Here is a 17384-nt window from a genome sequence, read left to right as displayed (position 1 = left end):
GTGTCCATAGGCTCCAAATATAAGTTTTTGTGCCAAAATGGGAGGTTCCCACCATCACCATTTTGACCGTGTCACAGGTTCTGTCAAGCCCAGACAATTCCAAAAAAGGGAAAAGAGGTGGAGCTGAGGGTGGGGCTGTAAGCCTGGGATCAAATGACAACACCCGTTGAACTGAAGCTAATGTAGCTACAAGCTAGCCCAAAGCTAGCGCGGAGGTGGGAGCTAAGCTAACGGAGGTAGCTTCCTAGCTACAACCAGAGTTAACTGTGCACAACACCAGAGCTTCTGAGTCAGAGTTTTTTTAAACTCCACAACATATTTATAGCTATATTAGAACGTTGTTAAGAGGACTGAAAAAACTGTTTCAAGCTGTTTTATCATTGTCTAGATATTCCCAGAACATCCTTGAGTGTTACTGGTGCTCCGACATTCTTCTTTGTTGTTTTCCTCGTCCACCATGTTAGCAGTAGTTTGGGCCAGTGTTAGCTTGACCTAGCATTTTCCTGCAGTTAGCATTACCACGGCCATCCGTCTACTCATTGTCTATGTCCGCTTATCCACACATGGATTACCATGACCAATGTTTATGTATCGCCAAGGCGTGTCTTAACTTATGACATGTTAAACCAGCTTTTCTCAGAAATGTTATGGGCCTAGGAAAGGGGGTCGGAGATGGCATAGAGTTTTTGATATGCTAGGTTAGACATCCCAAGCTGCCTACTCAAGAACAAGATAAATATGGTTTTAAATTCTAGAAGACTTTTAAACTAACAATAATCTCTGTTTAAACCTGTTAAAATCAGGACATGTATTTGATATACAGATTAAAAATCAACACAATTAGAGGAAATTTGATCTTAAAGTCAAATATTTTCAGACTAAGTTATTAAATCTTTATATTTTGATCTATGAAGTCTCGTTCACACCAAATGTGGATTGGATATGGTCCAGTTTTCATACAGCTTCCGTAAGGACTGTCGTTCACACTGACTGCAGTTTGTGTGCTGAACGTCTCCAGATATCTGCTCTCACAAGAGCACCAGACGATTAAAAATTTAACATAATGGGTGTAAAGATATGCCTGCAAAAACAGTGAGAACCATTACCCACTGTGGACTGACAGAAAAGGCAGAAAAAAATGTAACACAAGTTGTATTTTCAAACACAACGGATGCACTTTGCTGTTCCGCGTTTCACTTCCTGTCTGACTCATGTAAATTCATTATTTTCATGGCAGTCCACATGCGGAAACTTTCCAGAGCTCCACCTTCAGATCCGATACCGATCCGCGCCACAGCCGGTATGAATGCTCTGGATGGACTCAATGATCTTTGAACAATGCTGAAGCCGTACAGAGTCCGGACCACATCTGTTCCACATTCAGTGTGAATGAGGCTTTAGTGAGATTAAATAATTCACACTTTCTTGTGTTGTCCAAATACGTAACAATATCATTTTGATAATTTACGGCCAAACTTCTTTATGTGGTTTCCAATGTCGGGGTCGGGTCCCCACTACGGGTCACAAAGCATTTAGTTTAAGGTCTCAAAAATGTCCTAATACGACTGCAGCATGCTTGAGCACTTCTAATGAGCTATCTGCTACAGGTAGGATATAAATTATTCGTCATTTTTCCACAAAGTCACACTTAAAAAAAATCTGCTTAAACTCCAAGGTCTTTTGTACCCGCTGTCCGTGATTCAGTCGTGAACCTGGCTCCGTCCAGACACCTTGTTATCTGTGTTATCTGAAAACGGTTTTGGTGTTGAGTAAAAGCAACACAGGACAGCATGTGATGGGTTTCTAGAGTCATTTCTAAAGAGGGGCAGGATAAATATAGTCCAAAGCTTATCAGAGGCCACAGCACCAACACTCCCCCAGGCTGGCCTGTGTTGGGCTGGACTCTCAGACATGGGAGGCTCCACAAATAAGACCAGTCAGGTGTGACAAGCCTGGCTTTAAGGTTCAGGGAAATTTAATATGAGCGTGTGACAATTTGCATAAAGTCAAGTGAATGCCAGGTTACATTAAACAAAGCTCTATAGCTTTTAGGATCTGTGAGGGAGAAGAGGTACAGCAATACTTAAATATTTTGTTTTTAAAGAGTTTTAGGTTTGTGGAGCTGTTGGAGATTTAAATGTTTGTTTTTGTTAATTAGACAGAAGCTTAAAACATCTTATTCTGTTCAGGCGTAAATTAAAAATATCATCATGGTTTGTTTTTTTCATTTTTAAATGATCTTTATTCATTTGAACGGTTTTGCTTCGAATTATTTATTTTTTATTTTTGGTCTAATAATCATATTTTTTATTGATTATCTTTGCAATGTCTGTGATACAAATACAACTAAACTTTACTTAATTTTTATCTTTATGTATTGTAGGACAGATTAATATAATTGACAATGATAAGATATGATTTAGAGAATAGCTGACAGTTACTGAAATGATCATGATCCAAATAATCAAAACATTTCCTTCTTGATGCGTTTGTGATCATAAAAACAAGTTCATCTTTATTTACATTGAAGTTAAGCTGCTATGTGACAAGGGACCGTCTATTGTGGACGTCAGAGTTACACGGCATGGTGAGAAGCGTGCAAGGGGTGAGACTTGACCTGTCTACTTGGTATGTACACGTGAAAGTGAGGGGGGTGGGGGGGCGGGGAGGGAGCCCTTATGGTGACTCAGCATAAACACGGTCTGCTGGGCCTGTGTGACCTCGTTCATCAAGTTGACACCCGGTTCTGTTTCTGCTCTGTGATTCACAAGGAGAGGACGAGGGAAAAACAGAAGAAAGAAACAGGATGGAGAGAGCTGAAGAGGGGGGCGGTCAGGGTGAGAAAATCCACAAAATAAGTACAAGTACAAGAAGTAAACACACGTGTGAGCGCGATCACAACCAGACTGGATGGGCCGAGATAGCGGGAGATAAACAGTGGCAGCGTGACGAGGAGAGGGGGGGACCAGAGCCGCCTCGTTTCAGTATGCAGTAAACACATCCGCACACACACATCCATTCTGCTGAGCCGAGTGTTTAAAAATCTGACATGATTCAGCTATATTTAAACCGCTACTTGTCTTTAGGTGTTGGCATCCTACAACATGTCCCAACACACAGCGTGGCTTCCATCAAGCTTTTGTGTCTACGAGCTGTAAAGTCAGCGTGTCCTCTTTTAAACACAAACACTCAGCTGTCAACATGAATGATGCAGATGTATTAAACACTTTCACTGACTAACCAATACCGGGGGTAAAAAAAGGACTCCTAGCTTTAATTTTTTTAATTTCTACTACTTTTGAATCTGCTACTGGACTTGACCTCTGGATGCTACGTTTTCTTGCTGATGGTGAAAGTTTTTCATATAAATAATGCTGTAATACTGCAAACTTGAGCAGTTTTATTTTACAAAACAATTATTACTGTTTGACGAGAGTATGATGCATGCTGTTTGGACTAGCCGTTAGCTCATCAATCCCATTGGAGGTAAATATGAACAAAGCTTGTCCAGGAAGCTCTCTGCGATGGGCAAAAGTAACTTAAAAATTACGTTTGACAGATCAAGAATAGAATCAGGTGAGTTTAGCTGAAAGAAATCTTGACCCCATGTCTGAAAGCAAATGATCCCATGAACTGAAACTCCCTGTGAGGATGGGTTAAAGGTCAGCGTGGAAAATTCCTGGAGTTAAAAGTCTTAATGAACATTAATCCAAACAAAAGGACCACAGGAACGTCTCGTCAGCTCATGGCTGTGGATTAATTACAGCCCATAGAGGACACACAGAAGATGAGTTTATCGTTTCTCATAACCCCGCCTCTGTTTTTGCCTGAAGTGGAGCTCAGAAATGAGGCGTCGTGTAAAGAAGCTGATGTAAGCACCGCCGTGTTTGAACACTGGTGATACGGAGCCAGATAAGCTAGTTAAGCAGTGTTGAAAAATAAAAACGTCTCAGGGCTTCAAACCACTCCACGTGAACTTTATCAACTTTTTTTTTTTCTGTAAACACTAAAGTCTGAGTGAAGTGTGCAAGCCAAGGGAACACCCAGCTTCGATGCCAGGTGGTGGTGGTGTGGAGTGATAAAAAGTCAGCCCCCCCCCCTCTCTTATGAGCTGGATCTGACTGCACAAACAACCTAGAAAACACACACACACACACACACGACGAGCTTCATCGGTGACCGAACCAGGCACGGTGTTAGCCTAGTTAATCACTAAAAGAAGAGATATAAGGATCTTTATGTACAAATTTTATTTTATGGCTTGTTTGAACGAACTGTAAAAAGACATTTTTATTGGACAGAAAAAAATGAATCCAGTCACAGAAATTTACGAACGAGCACAAATCGACTGGTAACATAAAAACAAAACACTTGTTCCTGCAGCTTTGAGTCTGCAGATTGAATGACATCAAAAAGCCATTTAACTTCGTACCATTTATAAATACCTACATATAAATATTGAAAATGTGTTTGATGACTGAGGGTGACAGTTTTAAACAATCTCAGTGAAGAAAATGAAAAGGAACAAAACAGGTGTTTGAGCTCAGTGTTGACAACATGAAGCTCCTAATCCCCACATACCACCTACATCCATCTGAACCCAAGGTCAGTCACATCGCTGTGGACTAGTCTCAGCACTGAGCTTCAGTAAGGCCTCTTGAATTTTACTACAATAAAATAAAGTGTGCAGTCCTTAACAGATGTTGTTAGGAAACTTTAGTCCTTGAGGTGAGATCTCTCCCCATATTTCTGCATGGAGCCTAAAACCTGAAGTTTCTTTATGAAGCAGGGCTCTGCATCATCGTGGAGACGAAGCCTGATGGATTTCCTCCTTGGTCGTTTCTCAGACCGATAACAGCAGCAGTGTCCGTCAGATCCAGACCAGACCCTTCGGGCTGGGAGTAAAACTGTGTCAAGCGTCCCAGATCTGTCCTACCAACAGGCGCGACTTCCTCTGACTGAGCCAAAACATGCCAACATGGATAATTGCATAAAAAACATTAATACAATAAAATAATAATATTAATAATAATAAAAATGAAGTGTCATCTTCTGGAAGCCCTTGGAAACATCCACATATTGTACGTCGTTTAGCTTCCCAACTCCCAACAGTCCTCTCTACCCAAATATCAAGGAGCAAACAGCTCACACTGATCGTATAGTGCAATCACCCCCCACCCCCGCCGCTCAGGACAGCCGTGTAACTCTGCAGGAGTTTCACCATCCTCCATCCAAAAGTCTGCCTCCTCCTCACTGCATGCGCTCAGGCTGGATGTGCTGCTGTGGGGCGTAGTGCAGGAAGGCGGGGGCTTGGCCCGTGGCGGAAGGGAGGGTTGGGTGTACGGTGGCGGGGGCGGCTGGGCAGGCACTGGCTGTGGGGCTGGTGGCGTAGCTGTAGCTCAGGAAGCCAGCGGGGGAGGCAGCGTACGGGTACTGCTGGTCCAAGGTGGCGTGAGCATACTGGCTGTAGGCGGTGTTGTAGTCCAGGTACGGGCCGGTGCCCACTGATGCCGACAGCTGAGTTGGGAGCACCAGGCTGGGCTGAAAAAAGGCTTGGGGGTAGAGATAGGACTGGGCCAATCTGCACACAGATACAAGAAGTGGAGGTTAGACCAAACTCCCAGGATCTGGCTTCTATTGTTTACATGTCTCACAGAGGACATGTGTTCAGAACACAGGTAGCCTTTGTCTCCACTCATATTTATAATGAAATATTTACATTATGAGCAAGTGACAACAAAAAGTAGAGGAGGTTAGCAGACGGAGGTGACTCAACGCTCTGACAGTTGGTGAAACCTACAAAACCTGTTGGGTCGGAGCTGCTGGGCTAGACGGGAGGGAACAAGTGGGGTGGGGAGGTTACTGGCAGGTTCTCAAACTCAGCAGTCAGTGTTTTAACAGCTGCTGACACACACACACACACACACACACACACACACACACACACACACACACACACACACACACACACACACACACACACACACACACACACACACACACACACACACACACACACACACACACACACACACACACACACACACACACACACACACACACACACACACACACACACACACACACACACACACACACACACACGTTTGGCCTCAATGACTTTGTAATGCTGCCACAGTCTCACAGGTGATGGGGAGTATATTGGGGGGGGGGGGTCTAGGGAGCTCATCACTGCTAAGACCAACTCGGGCAAAGCTGATGAACGCTGTGGGGGTGAGGGAGTCACCAATCAGATCGCCTGAAGAGTGTAGCTGTTAAAATCCCACCTGTTGTATATGGCTTGTTGAACAACCTCAGTTTGGAGAAACAGATGAAACCGACTTAATAGAACTAGCATTACTGATAAATGCCATTAGGCTCAAACCGATGCCGTTTGACCCTTTAACATCATCGGTCTCATGTCCATGTCTGGCAGAAATATTACAAAATGATGTCTTCAAGTGTTACAGTTGTCATAAGAGTTAGTTATGTGCACCTGTTGTTTATACCCAAGTTCTTGTTTCTCCAAACTGAGGCTACTCTCTGAAAACCCTCCCCTCCGAACCAGTTTGGGCTTTCGTCATTTATCAAAATATTTGAGATCATAAAGTCAGCTTTAAACAAAGTTGTTTAAAGAAAAAAAGAAGCCTCCTTATCTGTTCAAGTTTCACTCGGCAACAAATCACAAAAGAGCAAATTTCACCAAATGAAAGAATGAAGCCTCTGTTACCAATCAACTGGAACATGACTAGCCCATGCCTCATCCACCCAGGCTGTAGCCATTGGAAATTAAACAAACTATTTTTTGCAAACTAAATTCAAGGATTTACAATTAAATGCTAATAACCTTCAACCAAAAGCCCATGAAGAAGTCTAAGCTATCCCTTTAAAGGTTCTCTCTCCCATTCCTCCCTAAACACATAAGACACAAAACGTTTCATATCAAGGGTAACGTCGCTGGCTTTTGAGAAACCTCGCCTCTTGATTTCAGAAATAAATCAGCTTAAATTCATAAATACCTTTTGTTTTCTAGTGATCCATTAAGATATGCGACCTAGAATTCAACAAAAGCAAAATACTGAAACATGCATGAAGTTCATTACGCGGAATACACACACACACACACACACACACCTTTATCCCTGCCCACACACCAGTTACCACAGCAAACTTAAAACCATGCCATAATAGGGAAGGAGTCACACCACAGTCAGCAGAACCTCTTCTGTTCATATCACACAGATAAGTAAAACAAAAGAGATGAAGGCACTCCAATCCATCACAGCACACTGCACTCTGAAGCCATCACTGGCACCTTGTGGCGAGGCCGGCTGGGAGGGAGGAGGGAGGCCAGACACCCTCCCTCCAGTCCCGACATCATCTGATCCTCTGCTGGAGCTCCGGTCAGCTGGTCAACGACGGCAATTGTGGCACAAAAAGGTGGATAAGAAGAAGGAAGTTAAAGCGATTTCTGTCAGCAGTAAATATCAGATCCACCAGCAGCATCACACTTTTTAGAGTGTGTGTGTCGGGGGGAGTCGTACAGCAAAGCAAACAAACTGGACTTGGACATGAAACTTTACATGACCGTCTACGGAAACTAAAGAAATAAAACAAAGAAGGCTTTAAGAATCCCCCACCAACACAATCTACACGTTACAACGGCTACCACCCCTCTCACATGTGCAATCACATGTGAACTAGTTGTCTTATAGGGTTGGAATGTTTCGCCCACTCTCACGTGAACATCCAATCCAGACCGAGTTTCCTTTTTTCCCCTGCTAACATACCTTAAACCATAAACCTCCAACCTTGTGTGGAACGAGGTGCTCGTCTCTTTGTGAGAACAGAAAGGTCAGCTGCACATTCAGCTTTTATCTAAAAGGAACTTGGGACAATTTGGGGATGAGCGCGAGCCCTGAAGCTACGGAGTTGGCAAAAATACAGCAAAACCATGGCAGGAGGGAGAACGTGGATGACAAGAGGAATATCGTTGGTCAGCTGGTTTTGTGCTGACGGATGGTGGGAGCGTGCTTTGACACCAAGCCGCCCTGAGTGGCAGGCTGAGCCACCAGAGGGACAGGAGCTGACCATGAGGAGGAGCTGGAATATTTATCATTACACAGACACGTAGTGAGTTCCTGTGAAAAGCCTGGGCGATGTCACACGGAGCAGCTAAATATTTCTGCAGGATAACACAAATGACCTTCAGCGCACGATGCAATGCAACGCTAAGTGTGAAAACAAATAAGACCAGCTTGGGCTGGGTGGTGGGTTTAAACGCCTCCCAAGAGCAGGACTCGAGTTTCCTGCCATCCTCTAAATAACTCGTGTTGCTAGACACCTGCAGAGGTGAGGTCTCCACCTCATTATACAATGTCTAGAAACCTCCCCTCCCCATGACTCTCCAGCCCAATCCCCTCGGCTCCCTCCAAGTCTCACAGAGGTGTCGGTTTTCAGAGTGTCTGACTCAGTGATGGTGGCAGCACGCTAATGCAGACAACGATGATTAAATATCTACAGGATGGAGCGCAGGACGTGATGCACAGAGGACAACTCTTCAGCTCTGCATCAAAACAAGGTTCATGACCTGAGTGACCCCCCCCCCCCCCCCACACACACACACACACACACAGCAAACAGCATCTGCCGACTACAGTCTCACTTGCTGCTTGGGTGGACCTCCCAAGGGACTAATCTAAACTACACCAAACCTCTAAAACCAAGCTTTAGGGTGGTTAGCGATGTGAGGACCAGCAAAATGTCCCCACAATGTGGAAATGTCCACACCTTACAGGTTCAAGTAAAAAATTTGTACACACACACCTGTCCAACCCCAGTCTTCCTCGCAACATATGTCCACAAGTGTTGGGAGGAGGAGGGAGGGGGGGCTAAATGAAAAGCCACTTGTTGGCTCTAAGTCTTAGCAGTCCTCCCCCCCCCCCCCCCACACACACACACACACACAGAAGAACCTCAGAGACAGGAGAACAGGTGTTCCAAGTGCCTTGTTGGGTCTCGGGGGTGGTGGTCATAAGAGATTAAGGGAGGGGGCGTTGTGATATGAGCCAACACCTGTCGGGCACACAGCAGCACTGTGCACCACATTTCAGGGATTTGGCAGCCTTCCACGCTAGGGAAGGGAGGGAGTGTAAGAAGGGGCTTTCCTGCGTCTTCCTATGGACCTGGGACACGACGGGACACGTCCCTCACAGAGCTTTAGAATAGCCTAGCTTAGCAGTTTCTAGTCTCATCTTATTAAATCAAGTTCCCTTTTATAATTAATCTCCCACAAACTAATAACTACGTCTAAGTTGTTGATGTGAGTTTTTGTTGTGTATAAACACCAACTCATTTAAATAAATACACCACGTTCCTATTCGAAGTAGACTAACGAGTCAATCAGCTGTTCCCAAAAACATCAGCTAATGGCATCAGACTGAGACCGAGGTTAAAGGACTTTACCTGAATAAACAGATGATAAAAACTGGTCTCTTTTCCACACATTTAAAAGCTCAGACATATTTTTAAATGTGTTTAAGTGAAAACGGTGTGAGCGGTTACCAGCTCACCTGTTGCAGCTTGCTTTTGAAAGGCTTTAGTTTGGAGAAACACAGATTAGGTCTCTACTGCCTACTCTGATTCTGTGACCAGCATCAGCGTTCCTGCTCCTGCAAAACCAATCTAAAAAATAATTCATAGCAGTTGGTGCCAATTTAGTTATATAAACTTTTCATTGTTTTCACATGACACAGTTATGGACGTAGAACTGAGTTTATTAGCAGCTGAATAGAATAACTGGTTAGGGAAATCCCAGTTTATGATTCACCAAGAAATGTGAATATATAAAAAAAAATTCAACCTAAATAGTTTCTATTAAAGGTGCTGTAACGCTTTTTCCAAACAAACTAGGCCAGCTAGCTAGCTTACACCAACACGGTCCTAGAACTCTCACCCCTCCCATCGAGTATAATCATTAGGCCGTGCGCCTCCGGATATGTGAACGTGCTCTGCCACGGTGAACACAAAGCAATACACCGGTCGCTGTTCCTGTCAATATGGCGGAGTCACCGGTAGGTGAAAAATAAACAAACATCTAACTTTAATAACTTGTTTTAACTTATTCATACGGTAAAGAAGTATGTTTTAAAATGTTAATTTATTGATCATTTTCAGTACAAAGAGTAATAAAACGCATGGTAGTCTGCTAGTAAGCAACTGCTTACTGCCTTTTTTGTCTGTCAAATATTGTTGTGGCCGCTTGTTCGTTACTGAAATGGGTTCTTTTTTTATTCTTGTTTCAACATTAGAGCTTCCATGATGAGAGCCTCGCAAGGTCCGATACGGAATATATACCGGAGCCAAGAGCAGCTGTTCGAACTGGAAAAGCTCTTCAAAAATCGCAGCAACAGACCAGAGGGAGGAGAACCAAATCAGGTGTGAGAGGACTTCTTGGAGAAAGACGGTCTATCCAAGACGCATGTCGAGTTGGGGAGTTACAACAACAAAGGATTGCTGAAGAGAGGGTATATTAATTTATAAATTATTTATCTTTATGTGTACTGTTTTGCATAACAGAGTTACCTGCATGTGAAAAATAAATTATACCGTTCCTGGTGAGAGTAATCGTGAGTTCAGACATGCAGCACGCAGTCAGTTTGTGGTCTGGCAATATGGAGCATTGGGACATGGCAACAGGAATACCAAGTTGCTGTGTCTGGAGAATTAGAGACAGATACCCAGACCCACATGGACAATATAGTAGTTTCATCCCAAGCAGAATCTAACATTACACAAAAAACTAATAAGACTGTTACAGATACTACTATAAATTTTACCATCACTGTGTATATATGTTTTTATATTTTGTAACTTGTATGTTTTTTCTAAATATTTAAATTTGTTATTAAAATTTTATATTAAAATTTTTCAAAAATCGACTCTTGGGTTCTTTCTTCCAAACAGCAATGTCAACACACTCATATGACCAAAAAATTAAATAAAAATCAACTCTATGTAGTATTTAAATTTTTATTTACAACCTAAAATGGAGATTTTTTCCACTTTTCTCATGAGACCTAGTTGCTTCTGCTATAAACATCAGGTAAGTGAACAGTAAGAAGCCACTGTGCAGCTGAGATGTTTGAAGAGCTTTTCCAGCTCTAACAGTTGCTCTAGACTCCAGTGTGTTGATCCTCAGAAGCCGATTGTCTCAGTGATGTGGGAGAGTGCATCCTGAAACATACAGAGAGAGAGAGAGAAAGAGATCAGTTTCTTTTTTGTTTTTTCTACAAAAAAAAAAATAAATAAAAAAAAATAACACAAATGTATTGTGAGTGACAGCTCCAGTACGAAACTTAACATAAAAGTCTGAGGAGATGCAGCTGTCTGTATTTGTCCACACCAGCTGAGTGTCACTCATTAAGTGTCCAAGCTAACAATTGTGAGGAATTTTGTTTTGGTTAGTATAATAAAGATTTTAGTGTGTTGAACGGCGAGTAAACCAATCGTGATAAGTATTGATGGAGCAAAATATACACAGTAAACATTAAAAAAAAAGATAATCTTGAATAAAATAGAGCAAAGCATCTTGATTTGTAATATTAAATACAAAAATACACGTATCAACAAGTCTTTTTTACCCGTCTGTCTTCCCCACTTGTTTCTGTAACTGTGGCTGGTTAAGTGTATCATCGGGCCTCTTGAGTTCTTCGCCTTGGTAGTCCAGCTCCAGAAGTCAGCCTCCGCTGCAGGATAGCAGCCTGGATGTCTGAGATGTAGCGATAGTCCTCGTCTACTTTTAATGTGTACAAGCTCCAAATCTTGGATTTCTTGTTGAACAACTTACAGTACCTAAAATAACATTTTAAGAATTTACATTAGTATGCAATTATTCCTATGAAAAAGGTCATTGAACATGTAAACTTTTTACATGTCAACAACTTCAGATGCGACACAAATAGTCAAACACGTGTACACTCTCACATTCACACACTTGAGGCGACAAGATACCCGTTAGCCACAACTGCCCTGTTGCAAACTTACACAAGTGAAGCTGTAATAGACAATTTGTGACATTCGATCTCCCAAAAAAATAGTAGCCACGGTCATTTAATTTGCGTACACAAGGACACAACAAGTTGGATGGAATGGAAATGATAATGGCAACCACAAATCAGTAGCTGTCCTTGATCACACATGACTTTTTTTGTTAAGGTTATTGCATCTAACTACAACTTTCCTAAGTAATTGAACAATGGAAATAACATGTTTAAACTATGCAGTTGAGAGTTGCAATACATTTTTTCTTTTAATTAAGGAGAATACAATGAGATAGCAGCAGACATTTCTGTTCTCACATGCAGCTAATTCACGCAAATTAGTACTACTGTTGACATAAAAGCATACACAATCTCCAAAACATGTATTAGAATTACTTACACTCACCGATCACACTCAGACTCAGAAAAAATGGCAGAAACCGCTGGGGCTGGTGGTTTTTTCATACCATGAATCAGTGGAGTTGAAGCTGATGCATGATCGCAACTAAAAAAACAAAAAGTAATAACATTAGAAGGGAAATTACATGAATGACTAAGATGATCCTGACGTGAATGTCAACAATTATTTTTTACCATAAATAAGTCTTTACGTAGCATTAGCATAACGCGCTATTTGTGCTAACAAAGAAAAGTGCAAATAAAGTCATGCTTAACTATTAAACTAAGCTAGAATCCAGTTCAATCTTTAGAACCCAAGTAAAATAATGAAACAATGCCTTTATGATGCAAATATTTTGTAATACGAAGCATGTATTACCTGTCCAGAAGAAAAATGGCAACCATAGAATGTTTTCAGGCCATGTCTCCCGTAAATGTCGCCATCGTTGAAACGCGACGCCAATATTCATCCTGGTTACTCCTCTTTCTGCGTCCAAACGTTTTTTTGTTTTCCATTAGTGCAAACAGTGTTTTTCTTTAGGGACTCTTTTTTTCAAAAGTTGTAGTAGGAGCCGGCCGTTTCCCCTTTTCTGCCATAGTTCAGCGCGGAACCTTTCACTTCCGGTTCACGTCTGCCGTCTCACGTTAGGTTGTGTGTTCTGCTGAAAAATGAGACCGTGCCCAAAATGTAAGTCACGGGGAAATGCGGATATGCTGAGGTTCGGCGAGACGGACAAACGGGTGGTTCAATCATCGCTTTCGGATTGGCTGAGGTTTTTAGACAAATCCGAGATAACTACTTTGATTTTTTGAGGCATGAAAAAAAAAAAATGTTTTAAGCCAATTTGTTTTCCAAATTTGCTACATAACCTTTAAATCGTGACAAATGGTTAGCTCTGACCATAACTATTCTGTCTCTCCAAACTGAAGACACTCAGAGCGACCCACAATAACATGGTTTCCACCAAGTTAAAAACAGACACTATTCCTTTAAGAGTTTTCATGTAAAACCTGAACATGCCTGAACTGTAGCTTGAAGCGTGATATCTGAGAGCTACGGGGCGGGGGGGAGCAGAGTCAAAACAGTGAAAGGGTGCTCATTAGCTGCTCGCTGGACCAGAACGTAGACGCTATAAGGATCGTCTCTACAACATGGCCATTTCTAGAACCCCCTCTCAGGGAACAAAACCCACTCAGGCGGGTCCAGAAGCGGAGAGTCTCCTGACAAAAGTTAGCACATGAGTCACAGATTCACCTCTGAAACACTTCTATTATCACAGATATGCGAACCATCTCCCAGACCAACCAAACTCAAATATGCTAATGGACGGCTCGGGGAGTTGCATGTGGACACAGAAACTGACATGGAGCTTCCAGAGGCCCTGTGTCAAAGAAATGGTAGCCTGGTGGTAATGCACACAGAGAGCATAACAAGCGGTCACTCCTACTCACTTACCCATACTGCCTCTGGATGAGTGCTGGGTGAATGGGCTGTACTCCGACAGATATGCCTGGAAGAGAAAAGGAGAGAGGGGGCTGGCTGTCAGACACACATCTGCATTTACAGAGGAGGACCAGAGAACAATGCACAGAGGGCACGGCGAGACAGAGACGGGCTGTTTCCAACCTACCACCAAACAACTATTTCAAATGTGCAGTAAAATATGTATGCAGTTGGAGAGCTGGATGTGATCCGGCATGTAAATATGAGTTCTGCATGAATCGTGCTCACAGACACAGCTGCGAGCGAAGGTCATGTGTCACACATTAAACTCCAGAACAACCAGAAGTTTGTCTGTCAGAGATTCTAAACAAGAAGATTGCTGTGTTGTCGTTCTTTAAACGCTCACATTTAGCTCAGTCCTAAAAACTTGTCTTAATTTGGTTTGAGCTTCTGTGAGAATGACGGAGTGGTTAAAACAGAAGCCCTAACTTGCCCATCTCACCTGTCTGCATGCTGCGGGGCTTGGCGCCCAGGTAAGCCAGGTTGACGTTGGCCTTCCTGCCATCGATGATGGGGTTGGGATCCTTGCAGGCTCTCTCTGCTGCTCCTCGATCTGTCATTGTTACCTGGCAGCCACAAACATGACATGACGGTATAACAATTTATTTTTACAAGACCTGATAGCTGTGGTCTGCTACTGGTCAGACATTCATTTGCAACTTATCTTAACACAAACGGGAAACAACCAACCGAGCAGAATGATGAGCTTTAAAACTGCCCACAGCAGCATCAGCCAGCTTCCAGACTGCCCATCAGCCATGGGCAGAGCTGCTGAAATGGATCTGGGCAACAAGGAGCTTATCCAATTAGGAACTAAATAAGTAGATTGGTATTAGTCCACCCCTCCTGAATCCTCCCTGGCATTAGATGAGCCCTTCTGTTTCGATTGCCACCTTCTGCCAACTCTGAGTCACCTCTGCAGGTGGAGCGAGTGGTGGACGTAGGCCACAACCCACTTTGTTAAGGGGACATTTAAGTTAAAAGCTCATAAGTCTCTTTAAAGTGGAACGATGTGGAACAAAAGCCCGCTCCAGGGCCTGTGTTGTGAACACAGGAAGGAATCAGCCCGTGTTTACACTAGTGAAGAGTCATGCTGTGTGTGTGTGTGTGTGGGGGGGGGGGGGGGACAACTAATCCACCTCAGAAGTGTGTTCAGACGGGGAAAAGGTGTGTTTATCCCATGGCTCCTCCTACAAGATCCGTCTGATAGAAGGCTGTAAAATGCTGACCCCCTCACTATTGCTGGCATAATCCTGGACAGCAACCCCCCCCCCCCCCCCCCCTGTTTAACCTGAAACACCGGCCTCCTTCCAATACCTGTTCGACTCACGGAGCGGCTTTCCCTGCGACTTGATGAGCTGTGGTGTAAACAAAGACCAATTGTCCTGCTATTTTTCCCTTTAAGAGGTAAACATTCGTGCATAAGAGCGTTCCAGTCCTTCTTTGACTTGACAGTACTTGGAGCTTTCTGAACTTCTGGTAAATATTTGCATTTTTTTGTACTGCTTCTGTTCTTTGTGACTTCATGTGCCAGGAACTAGGGCTGCCTAATAAATCCAATTTGAATTTCAACTTAGACTTCAGCTCCAAGTGATCACAACAGCAATGCATATGTTTCGTCAGGACTGTATTTATAGTTTGCCTGTCGTTAAAGCCAAACACTCCAGGGTCTTGTGATGGTGGTTTAGTCAAGATGGCAGAAAGAGGGGAAAACACATCAGCAGCATGACTCCAGACCCCCAGATAGCTTTCTGGACATCGTCAAACAAAACATTTTCATACTTTTCGATTCCCAAGTGACTTAAACTGGTTGGTGTCCACATGCATTTTTAACTAATATTTGTTTATTATTATCTGAAATTGGACAATTTTAGGCATTTGTTGATTCTACTATGAAAAAGTAATTTAGGGCTCATAATTTATACTTTCATAAGTTTCAAATCACAACTAAACAATAAAATCCTGCTACTTGTGCATAAAGTTGTGTCTGAAGTCCTTTAAGACTCCAAATGGTGTGTCCCAACTCAATTCCTACGATTTTTTTTCCCCTGCATTTAAACAGCAATATGAAGAATACAAATGTTTACTCTAGTCAATAGAGAGTAAAAAATGAACGTGTCATTTTTACACCCCAATGATGCTTTGGGATAATACCGGTAGGCTATAAAAAAAAAAAAAACACTGGGTATGTTTTTGAGTTTACAATTCCCATGAAGGATTCAGATCAGGGGAGATGAGATCAAAGGAAAATGCAACAACTTTAGTGGAAGGAGACGCTTTGTTGATGTTCTCCGAGTAAGCAAAAATACATGTAAATCATGTCCTCTGGTCCCGGACAATGGAGGGGTAGGGGTGTGCAAGGTCAACCTCCACACTGCTGCAAAATAACCATATAAAGCAAAACTACGCACACACACACACACACACACACACACACACACACACACACACACACACACACACACACACACACACACACACACACACACACACACACACACACACACACACACACACACACACACACACACACACACACACACACGGAGGGGTCTCAGACATGATAATCTTAGTTACACATCAACTTTTGCGATCATTCATCCTTATTAAACGTAAATAGCAAAGCTGCTGAGCAACGATGCGCGTCGGCCCTCAGAACAGGGGGACCTTTCTGACGCGCGCGGCCCGAGTGACTACACATAAAACAGCACCAGGTATTAGAGCAGGGCCTCTGGATCGTTTGAAAACAAAGTTTTGCGTAATTAACTTGGTGAATAAGAACGGTCCGCTTCATACTTACGAAGCCGTAGCCTCGGGATTTACCGGTCTGCCTGTCCGTTATCACCACAGCCTCGTCGATGTCCCCGAACGCTTCGAAGTATTTTCTCAGCGAGGCGTCGTTGGTGTGGTAGGGCAGCCCGCCGACGAAGATTTTGGTATAAGTGGTATCTTTCTGAAGCGGTGTGGGAGGCATGACTTCCAAGGATCCGTTCGCGTACTGATGTAGGAGCATTGGAACACCGAGCCGCTAAAATAAAAGTTTAACAGTTTCCCGACATTTAAAAAGAAAACGCAGCTCTAACCTCCCAGCACGCTTCGCGGTAGATGTCTAGTTTGGTACAACTTAGCTGAGGTTAAGAACACCTGTTAGCATCTATTTTCTGGACTCCACAAGCAGATTCAATACCTTGTTGCGGTTAGCTGCTACGCGACAACGTGCCGGGAGCTTTTATAGCCCACTACATTGGCTCCACCTCTAGATAACTATTGACCAATCAGCGTAGATCTTTGATACCGAACTGGAAAACGGGTCCTCCCATTGGCCCACCCTCTCCCGGTGTTTTACTACACCTGCTAGACTTTTTTTTTCCACACAAAGAACACCGCACTGTACTGAAAAACACGCTGCTCCGAACAGGGAAGTCAATCTTTGTTACTTC

At 43.2% G+C, this 17384-nt stretch overlaps 1 protein-coding gene across 1 annotated transcript; it reads right to left on the bottom strand.

Annotated features, from left to right (window-relative positions):
• Positions 1 to 5045: 5045 nt before the first annotated feature.
• LOC107384941 (RNA-binding protein 38) lies at positions 5046 to 17135 on the bottom strand. Its single transcript, XM_015958470.3, has 4 exons — positions 16745 to 17135; positions 14387 to 14510; positions 13897 to 13951; positions 5046 to 5581 (listed from the first exon to the last, which is right to left on the bottom strand). The coding sequence occupies exons 1-4, from the start codon at positions 16955 to 16957 to the stop codon at positions 5251 to 5253; spliced, it is 723 nt and encodes a 240-aa protein (XP_015813956.1). The 5' UTR covers positions 16958 to 17135; the 3' UTR covers positions 5046 to 5250.
• Positions 17136 to 17384: the final 249 nt, after the last annotated feature.

Source organism: Nothobranchius furzeri, chromosome 3 (assembly GCF_043380555.1).
Source record: "Nothobranchius furzeri strain GRZ-AD chromosome 3, NfurGRZ-RIMD1, whole genome shotgun sequence".
Classification (NCBI taxonomy): Eukaryota; Metazoa; Chordata; class Actinopteri; order Cyprinodontiformes; family Nothobranchiidae; genus Nothobranchius; species Nothobranchius furzeri.
Note: the sequence above shows the minus strand (reverse complement) of the source record. Positions and strands in the feature narration are given on the sequence as shown.

Coding starts and splice junctions, on each gene's coding strand:
- LOC107384941 (XM_015958470.3), bottom strand. CDS start 16,957: ATGCTCCTACATCAGTACGCGAACGGATCCTTGGAAGTCATGCCTCCC. Junction 14,511..16,744: donor AATCCCGAGGCTACGGCTTC/GTAAGTATGAAG, acceptor TGTGGCTGCCAG/GTAACAATGACAGATCGAGG. Junction 5,582..13,896: donor CTCATCCAGAGGCAGTATGG/GTAAGTGAGTAG, acceptor ATCTGTGTGCAG/ATTGGCCCAGTCCTATCTCT.